Source organism: Python bivittatus, unplaced genomic scaffold, assembly GCF_059951505.1.
Source record: "Python bivittatus isolate LINGU-HERP-01145 unplaced genomic scaffold, Pbiv_v1 ctg000670_np1212, whole genome shotgun sequence".
Classification (NCBI taxonomy): domain Eukaryota; kingdom Metazoa; phylum Chordata; class Lepidosauria; order Squamata; family Pythonidae; genus Python; species Python bivittatus.
The window spans coordinates 3388582-3404706 of record NW_028277094.1 but is presented as its reverse complement, the minus strand read 5'-3'; the positions used below and the strand labels follow the sequence as shown (position 1 = coordinate 3404706).

General features: G+C 40.7%; 1 protein-coding gene across 2 annotated transcripts in view; it reads right to left on the bottom strand.

Moving 5' to 3' along the window:
• PCDH19 (protocadherin 19) overlaps nucleotides 1–16125 on the bottom strand; it is a 120007-nt gene that overhangs the window by 44254 nt on the left and 59628 nt on the right. Inside the window, exons 3-4 of one of the 2 annotated variants that reach the window (XM_007432476.3) lie at nucleotides 13782–13840; nucleotides 6718–6890 (exon numbers count right to left, since the gene is read on the bottom strand). In XM_007432476.3, coding sequence (XP_007432538.1) covers nucleotides 6718–6890; nucleotides 13782–13840 — 232 coding nt within the window. The remainder of the gene's footprint in view (nucleotides 1–6717; nucleotides 6891–13781; nucleotides 13841–16125) is intronic. The other variant, XM_025169346.2, reaches the window with a different exon arrangement.

The following is a 16125-nucleotide window of genomic DNA, read 5'->3' as shown; positions in this document are numbered from 1 at the left end:
AAAAAAAAAAGATAAGATTTTAAAAATTGGACACTAGAGGGAACTAGGAGCTAAAAATTACAATCAAAGGAGAAAACACTTAAATTCAACTTACAAATACAGAATGAAACAAAATATTTTAACATTGGACATATTGAAGGATATTTTTGAACAATGGACCTAGAAGTTAATTTTAAGAGTGTCTGCCTCTATAGATAGACTGTGTTTAAAAATTGTTATGGAAGAGGAACAAGTTTTACCTGACAAGATCTGAAAATGGATATAAAACTGACAGGCTACAAGAATGGTATGGAAAAAGATGCTACACTGGACATACAAAAAAAACTGGCTGGTGTGTTAATAATTAAAAGGGATATACAAATAACAAACCAAGAGAGCAACCTGGATAATTTTCTAATATTGGATTTACAAAAGAGGCTTGCTAAAGGTTGGAAAAATTTTGTGACAAGGGACAAAGAAAAAATGAAACCAAATCAAGTTCTAGGACATTATTTGAAGGGACTAAAGATCAAGATTGTTAGAAGTAAAAGAAAGGAATATAAAGTTGGTTTATTTGATCAAGGTTAAAATAGATATGGTAACCCTTAATGGACTTTTGTGGATCAGGACTGAATGACGAGGCTTTAAGGGTTTATAGATAAGAGATGGGATATGGGAAGAAGAGATCATTTGTTATATTTTAAGAGAAGGTGATAAGTTACTAAAATTGTTTATATTTGTGATGAAGAGGGAAGTCATTTCTTTATTTCTTTTATTTTTCTTTACTATATTATTTTTTCTTTCTTTTCTATTTTTCTTTCTATTTTTTTTTCTGTACCTTCTATTTTTTCTTTTTATTCTTTTATGTTTTTTAGTTTGTGTTAGTTTTTATTGTTGCAATTGTAATAATGACTATAAAAAAAACAAACAAACTGCATAACCTTCCATCACCACCACCACCCCACAAACCCACTTGTATGCACTAAATATGCATCTAGGAAAGCTAACCAGAAAGATTAGAGCAACGGGATCACCAGCGAGATACCTATGAAAAAGCTAGCAGGGCCTGCAAAGCTACGGTAGATTTGCATATCTCATTCACACCTCCATATAATTTACATAACATTTGCACTGAATACATTAAGGCATTTGGCACTTCCTCTATACACTATTAGGTGAAAGACTAACAGTAGCAGCTCCTCTTAGGACTTCTGGCATCAGCAGTCTCACTTTATAGGTATCTCTGCCACACGATGAAATATTTGTTCATACACAAAAATGGCAACAAAGGGTAAATTTGCTTTGGGAGGGGGGCTAGGAAAAGGAGGAGGAAGAAGAGGTCTGACCTGGAAGCATGGCAATTTCAGCTCTCATCGACTAAGCCTCCACCCCAGGGATTACAAATTCTAGCCATTCAAAATCACAATACATATATGTATATACAGGTAGTCTCCAGTTTAAGAACGAGTTCCGTTTCCAAGATCTGTCCTTAACTCAAATTTGTACGTAAGCCGGAATAGTATTATTGTATAATACTGTGTAAGTACAGTGGTACCTCTAGTTACGAACTTAATCCATTCCGTGACTCTGGTTGCAACTCGAGTTGGTCTCAAGTCGAGGTAAAGTTTCCCATAAGGTTCAATGTAAATACGGTTAATCTGTTCTGCCCTCCGAATTTGGTCGCACCACGAGGCAAATTTCCCCATAAGGTTCAATGTAAATACGGCTAATCCACCCTCTGAATTTGGTTGCACCACGAGGTAAATTTCCCCCATAAGGTTCAATGTAAATACGGCTAAACAGTTCTGAAACATATGCATTTTATTTTTAAACCTCAAAAACCTTCCAAACGCCACAAAAACCTTCCAAATGCCACAAAACATACCACAAGCCTCACCGAACGTCTCCTTGCTACCGCGATCTCGCCCACAGGAAGCCGCGACCACGTGGCAGCAGGGCAAATGGCCTTGGATCCGGTTCGTATCTCGAGGCGGAGTTCACATGTCGAGGTAAATTTTTGGGGCCGGAGCTGGTCGTATCTCGAAAAATTCGTAAGGAGGGGCGTTCGTAACTAGAGGTACCACTGTAGTATTGTGTAATGAACTCAAACCATTGTGTATTTAACTCAAATTTTGCTACAATAGGCTCCATTCTTATCTATGGGTCGTCCTTAAACTGGGTGTTCTTAACCTGGAGACTACCTGTAATTGTGAACTTTATATAATTTATGAGCAATGTTAATAAACTACAACTGCTTAAAAGCTTCCACTTCTACCACATCCAGGTCCAGAAAACCCCTCCCAATCGTTCCTTCCCATAAACTTTTATCTTCCAAAGTGTTTTTCTTCATCGCTGGAGCTACTAAGCTATTTCAGCAAGGGTTGAGGGTCTGAAAAAGAACTTAAACTTTCAGAGCGCTAAATCTATAAATGTTTAATCTTTTCATCTCTGCCCATAAGATGACTGTCCAGAAAATACATTATTGCAGAGAATGCCACCACTGTCTCATTAAGCATGGCTGATGGACAGGAACTCCAAAATCACCACAGTGAACTCCCATTTAGAAGGTTTTGCAGGGTTAACTGAAATCACTTCTTTGAATATACCCAGAACTGAAAATTTGAGGATTTTTTCCCCTTTGAAAAGAAAGCATTTTGCCATTTCAATATTAAAGGAGAGTAGCCCTTTATTTCCAAGGCTATGGTCAATGCTCCTTGTTACGGAAGGTCTGTTATATTTACCAAGAAATGGATAAAAAATGAACAAAATGGCGAATAGTACCTCACTGACAGTTCAAAAGAACAGAAAATCAGCTAGGAATGGACAATATAAATAAAATCACCCTAAATGAGCCAATGCATTTGCCCCCCCTCCCCCCAAAAAAAGAGGACAGCTCTTTGTGCCCGTGTGAAGATGCCAATTCAGAAATAATGATTACAATTCAGAAAGCAATTTGCCATATCCATCCACACAGGAACCAAGTGATCTGTGTTCCTACTGTTCAGTCTGCTGACAGCATGCTAATGTTGAGTCACAACTTCAAGACCATTTTTCTCTATATTTCTATCACTCCTCTTAGAAACCTTAAAAAAAAAAAAACCTTACCTTCTGTAAAGAAAGCCCATGAAAGCATCTTTGTAGACTTCTGAATCCTATGTGAGATTCTGAAATCTTATCTGGAGGTTCCACCAGGGGAGCGTGACTACTGTTTACCCTTGACCGAGAAACAGTATGCTTCTATCTGGATGGTCTTCCCCTTCCACCAAGTGCACAGCAGTGGGAGGAACATGCATGGGACAGTGATGGACACCTGCCTAGCCAGCCAGATCAGTCGAATCAACCCGCTGAAGTGGGGTGGCAGAGGTCGCAGCCAGATCTCCTTCACATCTGACATGAGATTTCTGTCCCTTGTGGAACCTTACCCAAAATTGAGTGTTAATCATTCATCAATATGTGCAGGTATGTGCCTGTGTGCAGTTTTCTTGGCTACATTTTCAAACGTGATTTGCCCCTGCCTTCTTCCTAGGGCTGACACACTGGCCCAATCACCGAGCTGGCTTCATCCCTAAGGCAGGATTAGAACTGATGCTTCAACCACTATGCTGGCTCTCATTTAGGTATCTTATCTGTTCAATTTCAGCTGGGTGAGTTTTGTGCAAAGCTCAGAGATGTCTACAACACAAACCCACCTAACTGGGACTTTTTAATATGACAGCAAAGCATTGTGGAACCCCTTTCTTTAAATAATCTGAGAGCTGCCCTTTTTCCCCATTTGGTGGTGTACAAAATTCAAATGCCCCATTTCAAGTGGCTTTGAGGCAAAACAGCCAACTCATGTTTGAAATGGGCTACTTTAATCATTTGGGAAGTGCTTGAAATCACAGAGGCAGGAGGCACCAAGATGCCCACCCTTGATCTAAAAACAGTCCTTGGAACTTTGCTGTGAATCTTGGGCTCCGACAGAAACTGCATAGGCTCCAGAATTCAAGTTGCACTCATTTTATTGAATGAAAGCTCTTCATGCAACTCTTTGCAGAAAAATGACACAGAAATAATGGTCTACTCACAGGTATTGAGAGAGAGGGGGGGGGAAGTCCTCTTACACACTTGTTAAGGTTGTTCTTCACAAGGATAAATGATTAATACATACAAAGACCTGGAGGCCTTTGAAAAATCTTGCTTGGAGGGCACTTGAAGGAAAAATGTAGACACTGATCTTAGACATCTCTCTGACACATTGTTGTTTCTCTCTTTTTGATATAAGAGCACGAGAGTTTTGTTAAGGTTGAAATATTTTTTAATGAAAGGTGAAGAATCTGCAATTTGGGCTGCGGGGTAAACCCTCTATCTTTTAGCAGATTGTTTTTCAGGTTTTTAGGAAATGCCTCACATTTTGGAGCTATACCCTGCATGGAATTTGTCTAGTTTCCTCTATATATTCACATTTGCTAAATTCCTGGAGTTAGGAGAAGGTAGAATATCTTCATCTTGCATTCATACATACAATTTAAACTGCTGGAGTCAGCTTTGGATCTGGGATGAGTAAAATATAAAGAATGCATGTACGTATGTAGGTTTCAAATTTCTTACAGGATGATGCTGATAGCATCTTTTTCCTTTAGAAATAGAAAGCAGAAAACCTAAAATGCAAACACCGCACAACAAAACCACCCTAAACCCTGGAATATTTCTGCACTTATCTTTCAGAACTGTGCTTGTACCCACCTTTGAACATACTTATTTGTTTCTACCACTGTACGGTTTTAGGCAGTATGCAAAAACAGGGCTCTTTAAATAGAAAAACATTTAACGGCCCCAAGATGTTCTATTTTTCAGACCCTTACTGCTGTTCTAACATTTCAAATTATAGTTGTTTTGTTTTGATTGCTCTAAATATTGCTAATTTTGTCCATTACTTCCTCTGGGAAATAGGCAGTACATTTTTAGAGTCCACAAATAAACCTGAATTCTAGTTTACACGTGAAAATGTGCCATAAAATGAAGCAATGGAAAGTTCAATATTCCATCCAGCCTTACTTTTTCTCCCAGATGCCCCTTTCATTCCCCAATCAGTTTTCTCTAAAGAAGCCTAGCATTCTTTTGCCTGCTCAGATTCCCTTCCATGAGAATGTTTTGAGGTTTTGACAATTTTCTCTGAACACACCAATGTCTCTCTTCCTTCTCATTAGCCCTATTTTGACTCTAGCTGTAGTAACTCAATTAGTAGATTGTCTCAGCCAATTCACGACTATACCTGTGTAACAGATCAGCCCAGTAGGTTTGAGGCAGTAGTTGAACCTCATAAATAAAGAGATAAAGAGACAAATCTCAAAAATAAAGAGATCACTTTCCCCTTTTTCAAACTTCAGCCAGATTCTAGCTGAAGGAAAAAAGCAGCCAGAAACACATACAAACATTGCAAGTCATATTTATTGGCCAACACATCCTGCCCTCTACATGCATGACACGCGTATTCAAATGTGTGTACTGCTGAGGAATCAGGGTGCAATTTCCATAACATCCCTAAATGCGTATTTACATATCACTTTCCCACCTTTGCTGGACCAGGTGCACAGGGACCTGAAGTTGTAAGAGCCAAGGGAAAAGACTGAAGTTTTCAAATGAGCTTGAACGGCAAAGGGGGAATAGTGCTGCAACAGGCAAAAATTGGCCATCTAGGACTTCAGTTACAAAAGAAAAAAAAAAAATTGCAGCCGGTTAGAGCAACATAATTGATCAAGCAGCACACACAAGGTTTTCAAAACATCACGTCTAAATAAGAAACAGAAGAGCCAATGTTTTGTAGAGTCTCCTATTTTTAAATGAACGCTGGCAGTATGATCCTGCTGTTGCTCACCCAAAATGTTTGAGGGACTTGGTTTCCAGCTAAACCACTTGGGGCAAACCAGGACTTCTAAGAGAATGGAGAAGAAAAGAGCTTGGAGAAGTATCATCCAGATATGTAGGTGCTCTCGTCAGAATATGTCACTAACTTCACAGTTACACCTGCAACATTTTCTGCACTGCCAAGCAACACAGGCAGGATGTGATAGAAACAGTGTTCAGGGCATATAGTCTTCTCCCAGTAGAAATCAATGTTTTTAGGAATTCTGAGTCACTATGCAAACAACTGCCACATTTGTTATAAGGTACTGGGGTTTTTTTTCCATATTGTCCACAAAAAGCGCAATAAGACAGGAGATTCCAATATCTCCAAAATATTCCTCTGGGGAAAAAACTGAGTTAGAAGCTTTCAGTTTCATAAGGCACAAATGATAGTCCACAGTTTTATTTCACCACATTCATCTTGAAAGATAGGTCAGAAACATTAGGCTACAATTGAAGCCAAGTCCAGGGCAGGTGACTTTAAAGGTGACATTCAAGAGCCACTCTTTCCCTTAACCCCGTTAGCCTTTCAGTTTTGGCCAACTCGTTCTCTTGGTTTCTAGGACAGCTTCCAAATCTCCTTAGGCCACCATCTGCCCTCCTCTGACATTCTTGTTTAGTGACCTGAAATGAATTTTTATCACATACCCTTCCCTTCCTTCCCAAGGATGTTGCTGTTATTGTCAACATTTAAATGCTGGCACTTCCTTCTTGAGCAGTGTTCATAAACATTCCAAGACAGCAACATCCAATGGAAGTAGATGACATAATGACTCACCAACCTGGCCATGTCTTTTGGACTAGCAGGCTCCACCATACCATGCCCACATTTGCAAAATTAAGGCAACCTACCTTGTTCAGGTACCTGAGACCCCATGGAGGTGACACTCGTATTCAAAACATCATTAACAGCTGTGTCACAGTACAGGCCCCGCTGAACATCATGTTCACTATCCGTCTGGTCACTCTCTTCATGCCCGCTGTCCTTCAAGCTGTTCCCCTCCAAATCTTTGAATGTTGAGCTGCTGGGTGGAAGAAAGGTGAGTTATTTTTGCTCTGCAGAGCCAAATCTGAGAAATGCAATCACACCTTTCCTCCCCAATTTCTGCCCAGAGGGGATCAAAAGCCTTGGGCAGGTTTTGCAATACTTCAAGCTTCCCACTGGGAGAAAAAGGCTGCCACAAGAGAGCGTTTCCAGTATAACATGTCAGCCATCCGCTCACTGACCTTCTTGTGTAGTGTACAGTGAGGCAGCTGGAACTGGAGGCAGCCCCAAAGGTTTGTAGGGAAAAAAAAATACAGGAGACTCCTGCTCCTACCATCCTGTGAGTATAGTTGCTTGTGGAACAGAGTGAGGACAAGGAGAGAGTTTAGACAGAGGAGAACCAAAGAAACACTGGAGGCAGAATTGGAGGGGAGGGAACAAAGGCACTAGAAGACCTTTCTCAGAAAGGGGGAAGTAATCAGAAGAGACAAAGCACAACGAGAAGCCAACCTATTCAGCCCCATGCAACAAAGAGAATCCTACGTTTACGTAATAGCATAGAAACAGCAGAGCCCCATGACTATCACTGATGTAGGAATAAATTTTATGAGGTTTACTAAAGTATAGAATTCTGAAGCCAGGGGATAGCAAGAACCTAAGAAGACAAAGTGGAGTGGAGGGCCCGCCAAACAGATGTGATTATTAAGAATACATAGATTTTCCAAGGTGTCTAAGCCAAGAAAAGCACCCTTACATTTCCCAAGCCGACCATAGTTTTCAAACTACTATAGTAACCTGAGAATTTACTGATTGACTGACCTGATTTAAATTCAGCTTTTTTTGCCCAGAGGAACACTGATATTTATTCCTTTATTTAACATGTTTATATGGCCGCCCATCTACCAAAGCACTATGGGCTGCAAACAAATAACAAAATAACAGTAAGGATAATTTCTAGGTTCCTAGCTGGAATTCGAATTTCCAGAGACACCAGTCAAAGATGTGATTCTTTCTGCTTGTTCTTTGTACTGGGTTATTCCTTAATGAATAAAAACAAATGATGATCATCTGATAACAACAACAGCAACTTAAACACTTAAAAAAGCAAAACAGTTAAGCCTGCTAACTCCAATTAAAATGGCTGGCTAAAGATAAGGAAGTGGTTTCCTACTTAAAAGCTGAAAGGGGGCTAAGAACAGCCCTGGAGGGAATGCATTTCATGCCATGGGGGTCAACAAACAAAGACAACAAATAAAGTCCAAGAAACACACCTCAGAAAGTGAAGGCATCATTAACGGGGGCCTTCCCTGCTAAATATAATATCTAGCCAATTAGGTGGTGGCTCAGCCCTAAGTTGTTTAGCATCAGTGCAACTGCTTCATCCCAGAAAAAGATGCAGCTGCTTTAAAGAGTTGCAGGCAGATGCTACAGAAGGAGCCCTGCTCACCTGGAAGCACCTTTTTAAGAAATAAGAAGCTGATCCCAGAAGAAAGCTAGAGTAAACTACTTCCATTTGTTAACAAGAAAATCACATGGATGTTAACAAGAAAACCACATGAAATCATCAGGCGCTGAGTTCAACTCAAAACAGACTTCACGTTTTATGTTGTGCAAACCCAGCCATCAGCATCACAAGTGCATCCCAGCAGAGAACACAAGGTGCTTGTCACAGCTCTCCAAGTTAGACTAAAGATACATTTCTTACTGATCATGTGATTGAGAGGAAATGGCTTGCTAACCTGGCAGTTCCAATTAGCTGCCATCAGGGTTGCTAATTAGCTAACTCGCCTTCCAATAAGGCAGCAACTAATCAGTCAGAAATTATATGCTTGCATGCACCTGGTGAAGTGTCTGGCCGGCCACGGTGGCAGCTGAACCTTGGAAAGGACTCAGATTTTTAAAGGCAGGATTCCATACAGACAACCCATGGCAAAGCCCACTTCAAGTCTCCATGGAAACCATCAGGATGGGATGTCCTGCTGAAGCAAAAACAGCACGGAGAGGAGAAAAGCCTGCACAGACACGCAAGCACTGAACCTGGAACATCTTCAAACGTGGCCTTTTAAAGTAAAGATGAATCCCTTTAAATCTAAGATTTATCCAGCATGCACACACCACAGAAAGCTGGTAAGACATCAATTCAGAAAAGACCAAACAGATTAAAGGGTAAAATGTTTTAAGATTCTATACCACAACGTTAAGGCAGCAGTCACTGCTCTCCAAAAAGAGGATGTTTTGCTGGATTAAAAACACACCAGAGGATGAATAGCTGACATTTCAGACTACATCATTTTGTGACATTCATTAGAATAATACTGCAGCAATCCTTCTTGACTGCCATTCTTACCCTTTCTCTTGGCTTTATTCCTTAATAGCTAAGGAACGCTCATTGCAGACTGAACCAAACTTGTAGAACAGCCTTATACCATCAGCCCGCTGATCCACCCTGCACAGCAGAGGTATCAGCTCAAGTGAGGTCCACCCTGGTTCTGTTCCCTGACAGCTCAAACAGTGGAAATGCTGGGGACTGAAGCATGGGAAAGAACCTAGTCACTAGGTCATTTTGCTGATTCACAGGAGTCCTTCAAGGCCTTTAGTTGAATGCTTTCCATCAACTCATGTCCTTTAGCATGCCAATGATGACCCACACCATTTATAGATGCAGGAGTGCTGCTCCATCATGAAAGAACAAACCCTTTATGTCACTATTTGGTTGTTCCATGGAAGATTTCTAGGCATTCTTATATCTGCCCTGCCTACCTTCAAACTGTCTTTACTAAGGAGTAGGGGAAACAAAGATAACTGAAAGATTGTGAAGAAGCTAATCCTGTGGCTTAAGACCCAGACAAAAACTCATGAAGCTCTCTTTAGAAAATGGGGAAGTCACCTGAGGATTCCAACTTTCTCCCCGGGGTCATTTCAGAGAGAAGATACTAGCACAGGTGTACAGTCTAGAGCCCAGGGCTGCACAACCCCCTGAAAAACCTTTTTTGGTGTGCCCCCGCCCCCCAGGGAAAAAGCTGTAATATGACAGACACCAGGTTTCTGTCACAATCATCAGTAACTGACCAGGACAGAAGTGCTCCTGGCATTCTCAGATGCTAATAACATTTCTCTGCAAACCCACACAGGCTCTGCTATTTTGTCTTGTGCCATGATACAGTTATGGTAATACACATGCCTGAATCTTATCAGCATCACTGGAAAGTCTGAGTCACAGCCAGAGCAATAATGCTTCAATGACGAGATAACTGATCCCAAGGAAACACATATCACATACCCAATGAAGCAATGTCTCAAAATTCAGATGGCTCCTTGGGCAGTGCTTGAACAACATGTACAGCTGCCTGCTTCCCGGCTTTAGTCTGACTTGCAGTTCCCTTGTATCTTTTCCATTTTGGGATGCTTTGTTCTTCAACTTTTGATTTCTCTTTCCTATCAATATGTTCTTAAACTTAACTACCCTCAGGGAGTTGAGTGCAAACAGGTAACCTACCTTACTTCAACTTCTGCAAATCTGGGCAATACAATTTTCAGTCTAGGACCGTAATAAAGATTTGTCTGTTTGCTCAGTTCACACATGCCTTCTAACAGCAGAAGACCCCCATAAGAAGAGAAATCAATTCTTTACACTCCAAATCCATTTTTTCAAAGTGTAGTCAGATTTTTCTCTCGTTAAAGACTTCCCCTCCATCCTCAACTCTGAGCCTACATCATTTTCACTGTCCATTTCCCATCAGGATAGCTCTGGAGGAGAAAACCATGAATAGATTTCCTCCCTGGAAGAAATCATTATCGGAATACAAGATACAATACAACACAGGTGGCAATTTCCCCCCACTAGCAATTACAATTGTAGTTAAATATGATGAACAATCCTATTTAGCAAGCACTTTCTTCTGAATGGACGCTACATCTCATCGCCTACTTACAACCGTCATACTCTAAACACATGGGATTTTTTAGACAAGAGGATAATCAGATCTTCTGAAACAGTACAATGAATTTCACCAACCCATTAATAATAATTCCTCCCAGATAACCCACGCAACCTAATAGCAGAGCTGGGAAGAGAATGAAAAGTAGTTACTGCAATGCTAATTAAGACTGCAATGTTTGAATCAATTCATCAGTTAGAACAAATTGATTACGAAAACCAATTTTGATAGATTTTACAAATGCCTCCAATTAACCAAGTAAAAATTTAATTTTTTTTCTAAATGTGTGTTTTTAGCAACAGCACCTTAAAAATTCAGGAATAGAGTCCAGCACCCCCACGCTCACAATCCAAAACACACACACACACGGCCCACGGGCAATGATGGTCTTGGTCTCCCTTTTTTAAACTATGTTAGAAATAAACCACCCATATTTAGAAGAGGAGTTCATTAATACCTTATCTCATAAATGGCAGCTCGCTCCAGGCTGCAAAAAATCTGGGAAATAGAATCAAAACGTTCAATGAGACTCCACCTTAACGAATTCACTAATAAATTAATAAATGAGGTCTGGAGGTTCCTGGCACAGTTTTCAAGAATCTGTACTGTATCCCTAATTCTTGCACTGAAATGTCTTTCAGAAGATCTTACCGTTGCTCCCGTCAATTGTGCCCTGCAGTAAGGACTTGAAACCAGGTGGACCTGTGTCATTAGTTCTTGAATGCAATCCTACTGATAGACAAGCAAGTTTAGCCCCCAGATAACTGCTGGGATGGATCAGGGAAGAGAGGGTGGAGTATTTACATTTCTTAGAATAGAAGATGTTGTTTTAAAGGAATAAGTGAGCAGGAAGATCAAATAGTTATACTTTGGAAGTACAAACAGCTAAACAAGAGCAGGATTCATCTCTGCAGCGCTCCTAGTGATTTGTATCCCTGTTTCACCTCGTCTGCATCCAGTTTTCTACTTCCTAAAAATAAAGATGCCCCAAACCCCAACCACAACAAGATGCACTAAGACATTCCCTTAGGGATCAAAATCAGATGAATCTCATACAGTTCAACCACCTTCCCTCTTCTGGTTCTCCTAAGATGTGTTGGATTACAACTCCCATAATTCCCATCCAGAATGGGCAGTGTTGGGCAGGCTGCTTGGGAATTATGGGAGTTGTAATCCAACACATTTTACCAGATGGGACAAGAATATAAACAGCGTCTAATTCAACCATACAAATTTAAAATCACGGCAAACCATATTCTCTTTTTGTGTATGGGCACACGGCTTACAGCAGACACCTACTGTGTGAATTAAATGGAAGATTTCCCGTGACAACCAAGATTAAATTGAGACAAATTCCAGAGTATGTTGTAGCTGAAAACAGTGAAGAGTTTTCTGCTGCTTCAAAGATAAAAACTAGGAAGATTTATGTTGACATTCTCTTTCAGTGATGAATATTTTGCCATTCCCTCTCTTGCACTCTTTCAAAGTCACCTACCTCAATGGGTTATTGTAAGCAAATTTAAGCATAACATGAGAATGGAAAATCCATGTTGGCAAACTGAATTTGGTAAAAGAAAGATGGGATAAAATTTTTAAAAAGATGAAAGTTATCTGGGAAGTGCCTCAGGGTCTCAGAAAGAAATCCATTTGCTACCTCCAGTCTGGAATTGAAGCAAGCAGCAGGATATAACCTCAAAGCGTCTTCAGAAAAAATTATCAGTTGATGGAATGATTATGATTCAGCCCAGAAAGCCAGATTAGAATTAAGTAAAATATAATGTATTTAAAGAAATCCAAGCATTAATCCAAGAAGGCATTAAAAAGTCAAGGAGGAAGAAAACTTCAAGCAGTGCAAGCTTCTTACGCACCTGAAGCTCTTTGAGCACGTGGGCCATCAATCTACTTGGTTGCACAAAACAGTCTTTGCTCACCCCATCAAACAGCTAGAACATGAGATCTTTTTCAAACTTGGCATTGGTCTGGTTAAGCAAATACCCCCTCAAAACTCCTTTACCCCACCACCAATTTTAGACTAGGACATTTCGAATCCATGGCCTTCCTGACACTGGACTGTACGCTCCATCATTCACGGCCATGGTGCTGAGGCGGACAGAGTTCAATCATTTCTGTAGGATCAATGGATGTCCAGCCCTTTTAAGTCATTGCAAGACTTCTGATTGCTGGAGAAGCAGATACCAAGTTCCTGGCCAGTGAATCCTATTTCAGGACTTTATTTAATGATTTTGAAAGTGGAGGTATAAGATGGACAAAAGAAGAAAAGAATTAGAATGAATTCTAGTTCCAATGCTAGAGATAATTACTACTGAGATGTTATTAAGTATTATTATCAACATATTCCCAAGGGACCACATTCATTTCCTGGTTTGTGCTTGGAAGAAACTGGGCGATAAACAAACCCTTTTGAAAGAGGAGGGAATGGTTGAGGTAGAGAGGAACAGTAGATGGAAACGTGTCACAATACAAATATCACTTTTCCTTGCCATTCAAACACTTATTTGAAAATAAATACATTAATAAATTAAAAAAGAAAAAAATGGGTACAGGACCCAATTCCTTTTTTTCCCCTCTCTCCCTCTTCCTCCACAGCAGGGAGGTCTCTCCAGCCCCGTCTACCTCATTTTATTTTTTGTGCAGAGAGATACTCTATGAATTTTTTTAAGTTGTCAGGCTAATAGGATTTTGCCTAACTCTATACCACTCCTGGGTATGAACGAAGCACCGCTCAGAGTGAGTTTTGGTTTCGTTTATTTTTTTTTTAAAAAAAGCCTTTAAGAGCCAAAAGCAGGGGGATTTTACTAAGATGCAACTACTGGTTGTTATTGTCCCCTCCACCCCCACCCCCAGATCAAACGAGCAGATTCTGCATACAATAAGTACATGGAAAATAATAAGCTGATGGGAAAGAATGAAACCATTTGGACTTGTTGCGAAGCTGAGGTCTTCCCAGAAAATGCACCCAGTACCCCACATACCTTTTTATTAAATGAGCTCTGCTGTTCACATAGTTGGAATCAAACGAGTAGTTTTCGGTCTGAAAGGAACGGAAGAAAACAAAGATGGTTACACACATCATTCGTCGGCAATTTGGAATAGCTAAGCCAACTGGGACAAAAACCACAAAGGGAGCTTAATCTGAGCTCACCCATGGGTCACCACCAATGCAGGAATTTCAGTGCATCAGAACCAAGGTGAAAGCATGGAGAAACCCACGTCAAGTCATTTGCTGCACGTAACTGCAAAGGTTCGGACCATCTCATCTGGAATACTGTGGGGTAAGTAGGGTATACCGCCACCCCAGCTTCCCTCTTCAATGGACAACTAGTGGTAACCATTCCATCATACGAACTGCTCTTTTTTCTCCTAGCTGATCCTTTTTAAGAGCTGTAATATAGAGAAAAGTGCCTACACTTGCTTTTTTTCCTCTCCCCTCCCCTTTCTTTTTTTCTCATAGGTGACTTTGTAAGACTGTAAGCCTGACCTTTGGCAAACTGCTTTTGTGAGACTTCTTGGCTCAAGGCAGATGTAAAACTGTTTCAAATAAATAATTAAGCCACTCTCCCAGTAGCAAATTCCACCGGCTGGCTGATTTCCCTGCTCATCTACAGCTTGCATTCCTGCCCTGCTTTTCTTCCAGGACAACTCCACAAGATTGGTTAGACCAGTGGCCCAAATTCACATTGCAAGCTTTAGGGCTGACTGTGATTCCATCTGGCTGGGTACTCTAAAGTTGCAGTCCTACCATAGTTGGAGGTCACCAGAGTTGAGAAATGATGCATTAGACCGAAGAGAAGCAAGTTGTTTGTTGTGTGTGCTCTTCTTGTAGCTTTAAAAGACAGAGGGGGAAGGAGAGACAGCCAGAACTGGGAGATCCTCCATGGTCCCTACGCTCAAGTTGGGTGGGATTCATGATAGTCCAACCAAGGGACTGCAGATGTGGTAGCCATCTCCAAAGGAGAAAATCGGAGGACAGAAACATAAATCTAAGTTAAGTGGAACACCCAAACTCCTACAACTATTTTTTGGGAAATTTGCCAGAGTTTACAGTTTGTATCCCTCAGGCTAATCTATCTCACTGATTGTTGTTTTCAGCTCCTGCAATTAAAGTGGGAGATAAATCATGGGAAATAAATACCTTACACAAAGAAATCAACCAGGGTTTTTTTTTCCTTTCTGTCATTCATGCAGGGATGGAGAAAAACTACAATTCTCATTGAAGGCTCTGCCCATTTGAAACAGGGGCAGCCATTTGTTGCCTTCATCCATAGCCATATTCTTCTGGAATGTAAATTGGTAGGTGGGGCCACAGCCAGTAATAGGTGGAGTCCAAGCCAAAAGTGGGTGGAGCCACACATTCTCTTTCATTTGGCCCTTTTACCCCTCTCTTTCTCTTTATTTATGTATTTAAAAAACGGATAGGGCCGCCCATCTCGCAAAGTGATCCTAGGCAGCTCCCAGCAACCAATTAAAACAGAATCAAAACAGAACAACCCTTCCCACCAAGCACCAGACCAACTGTCAACCTCTTGGCTCAACCCCCATCCTAACCCAGTACTTGGGGGAAGAGCCAGGTCTTCACAGCCTTCTGGAAGGCTAGAAGGGTAGAACGCAGCTTCTTCTTTCTCCCTCACTTTTCCCATGCAATAAAGTTGCTGAAGACGTGAAAGATCATTCTTGACAGAATTCCAATTTGGTTGTTTGAACAGGACTTTGGAAAACAGTTCAAGGGCCACAGATTGCCCTTCTTGATTTAAAGTAACAAGGTGCCAGGCCTATATTTAAGTCTGCCTGTAATTGAATCAAGCTTTCTAACCATCTTCTTTTCTGTATTAATTCTTGCAGGAAAATATTATTACCTTAGGGCCAAATGGTGAGCCTTTAAGGAGGCAAACAGAGGATGGGGTGTGCAGTCCTTTAGAAGAGAGAACACGAGAAGCCCCACATAACAGCAGAAAGCATTGCTAAGCACTTGCTGGGCACGAGTACTTATGAATATGTTGAGGATCTGTATAATCCAAAGGTTAATTACACATCTCCAAAAGAGAGGAAACAGTTGATCACAACAGATTGTGCATAATATTTGCCAGGGCTAATTTTTATAAACTCAAGTCAATTCAGAAAGCTCCTATAACTTACACCTACCGAAATATGTTACATTTCACCAAGCAGGGAAGGTCATTTTAATGGAAAGCTCCCCCCACCCGATGAAAATCTGATGGAAACATTCCTGGATTTTTTCCAATTTACTTCCACCTTTATTTATACATACACAAACATACACATACCATGTTTTCATTGTTTCTTATGATCACATCTCTA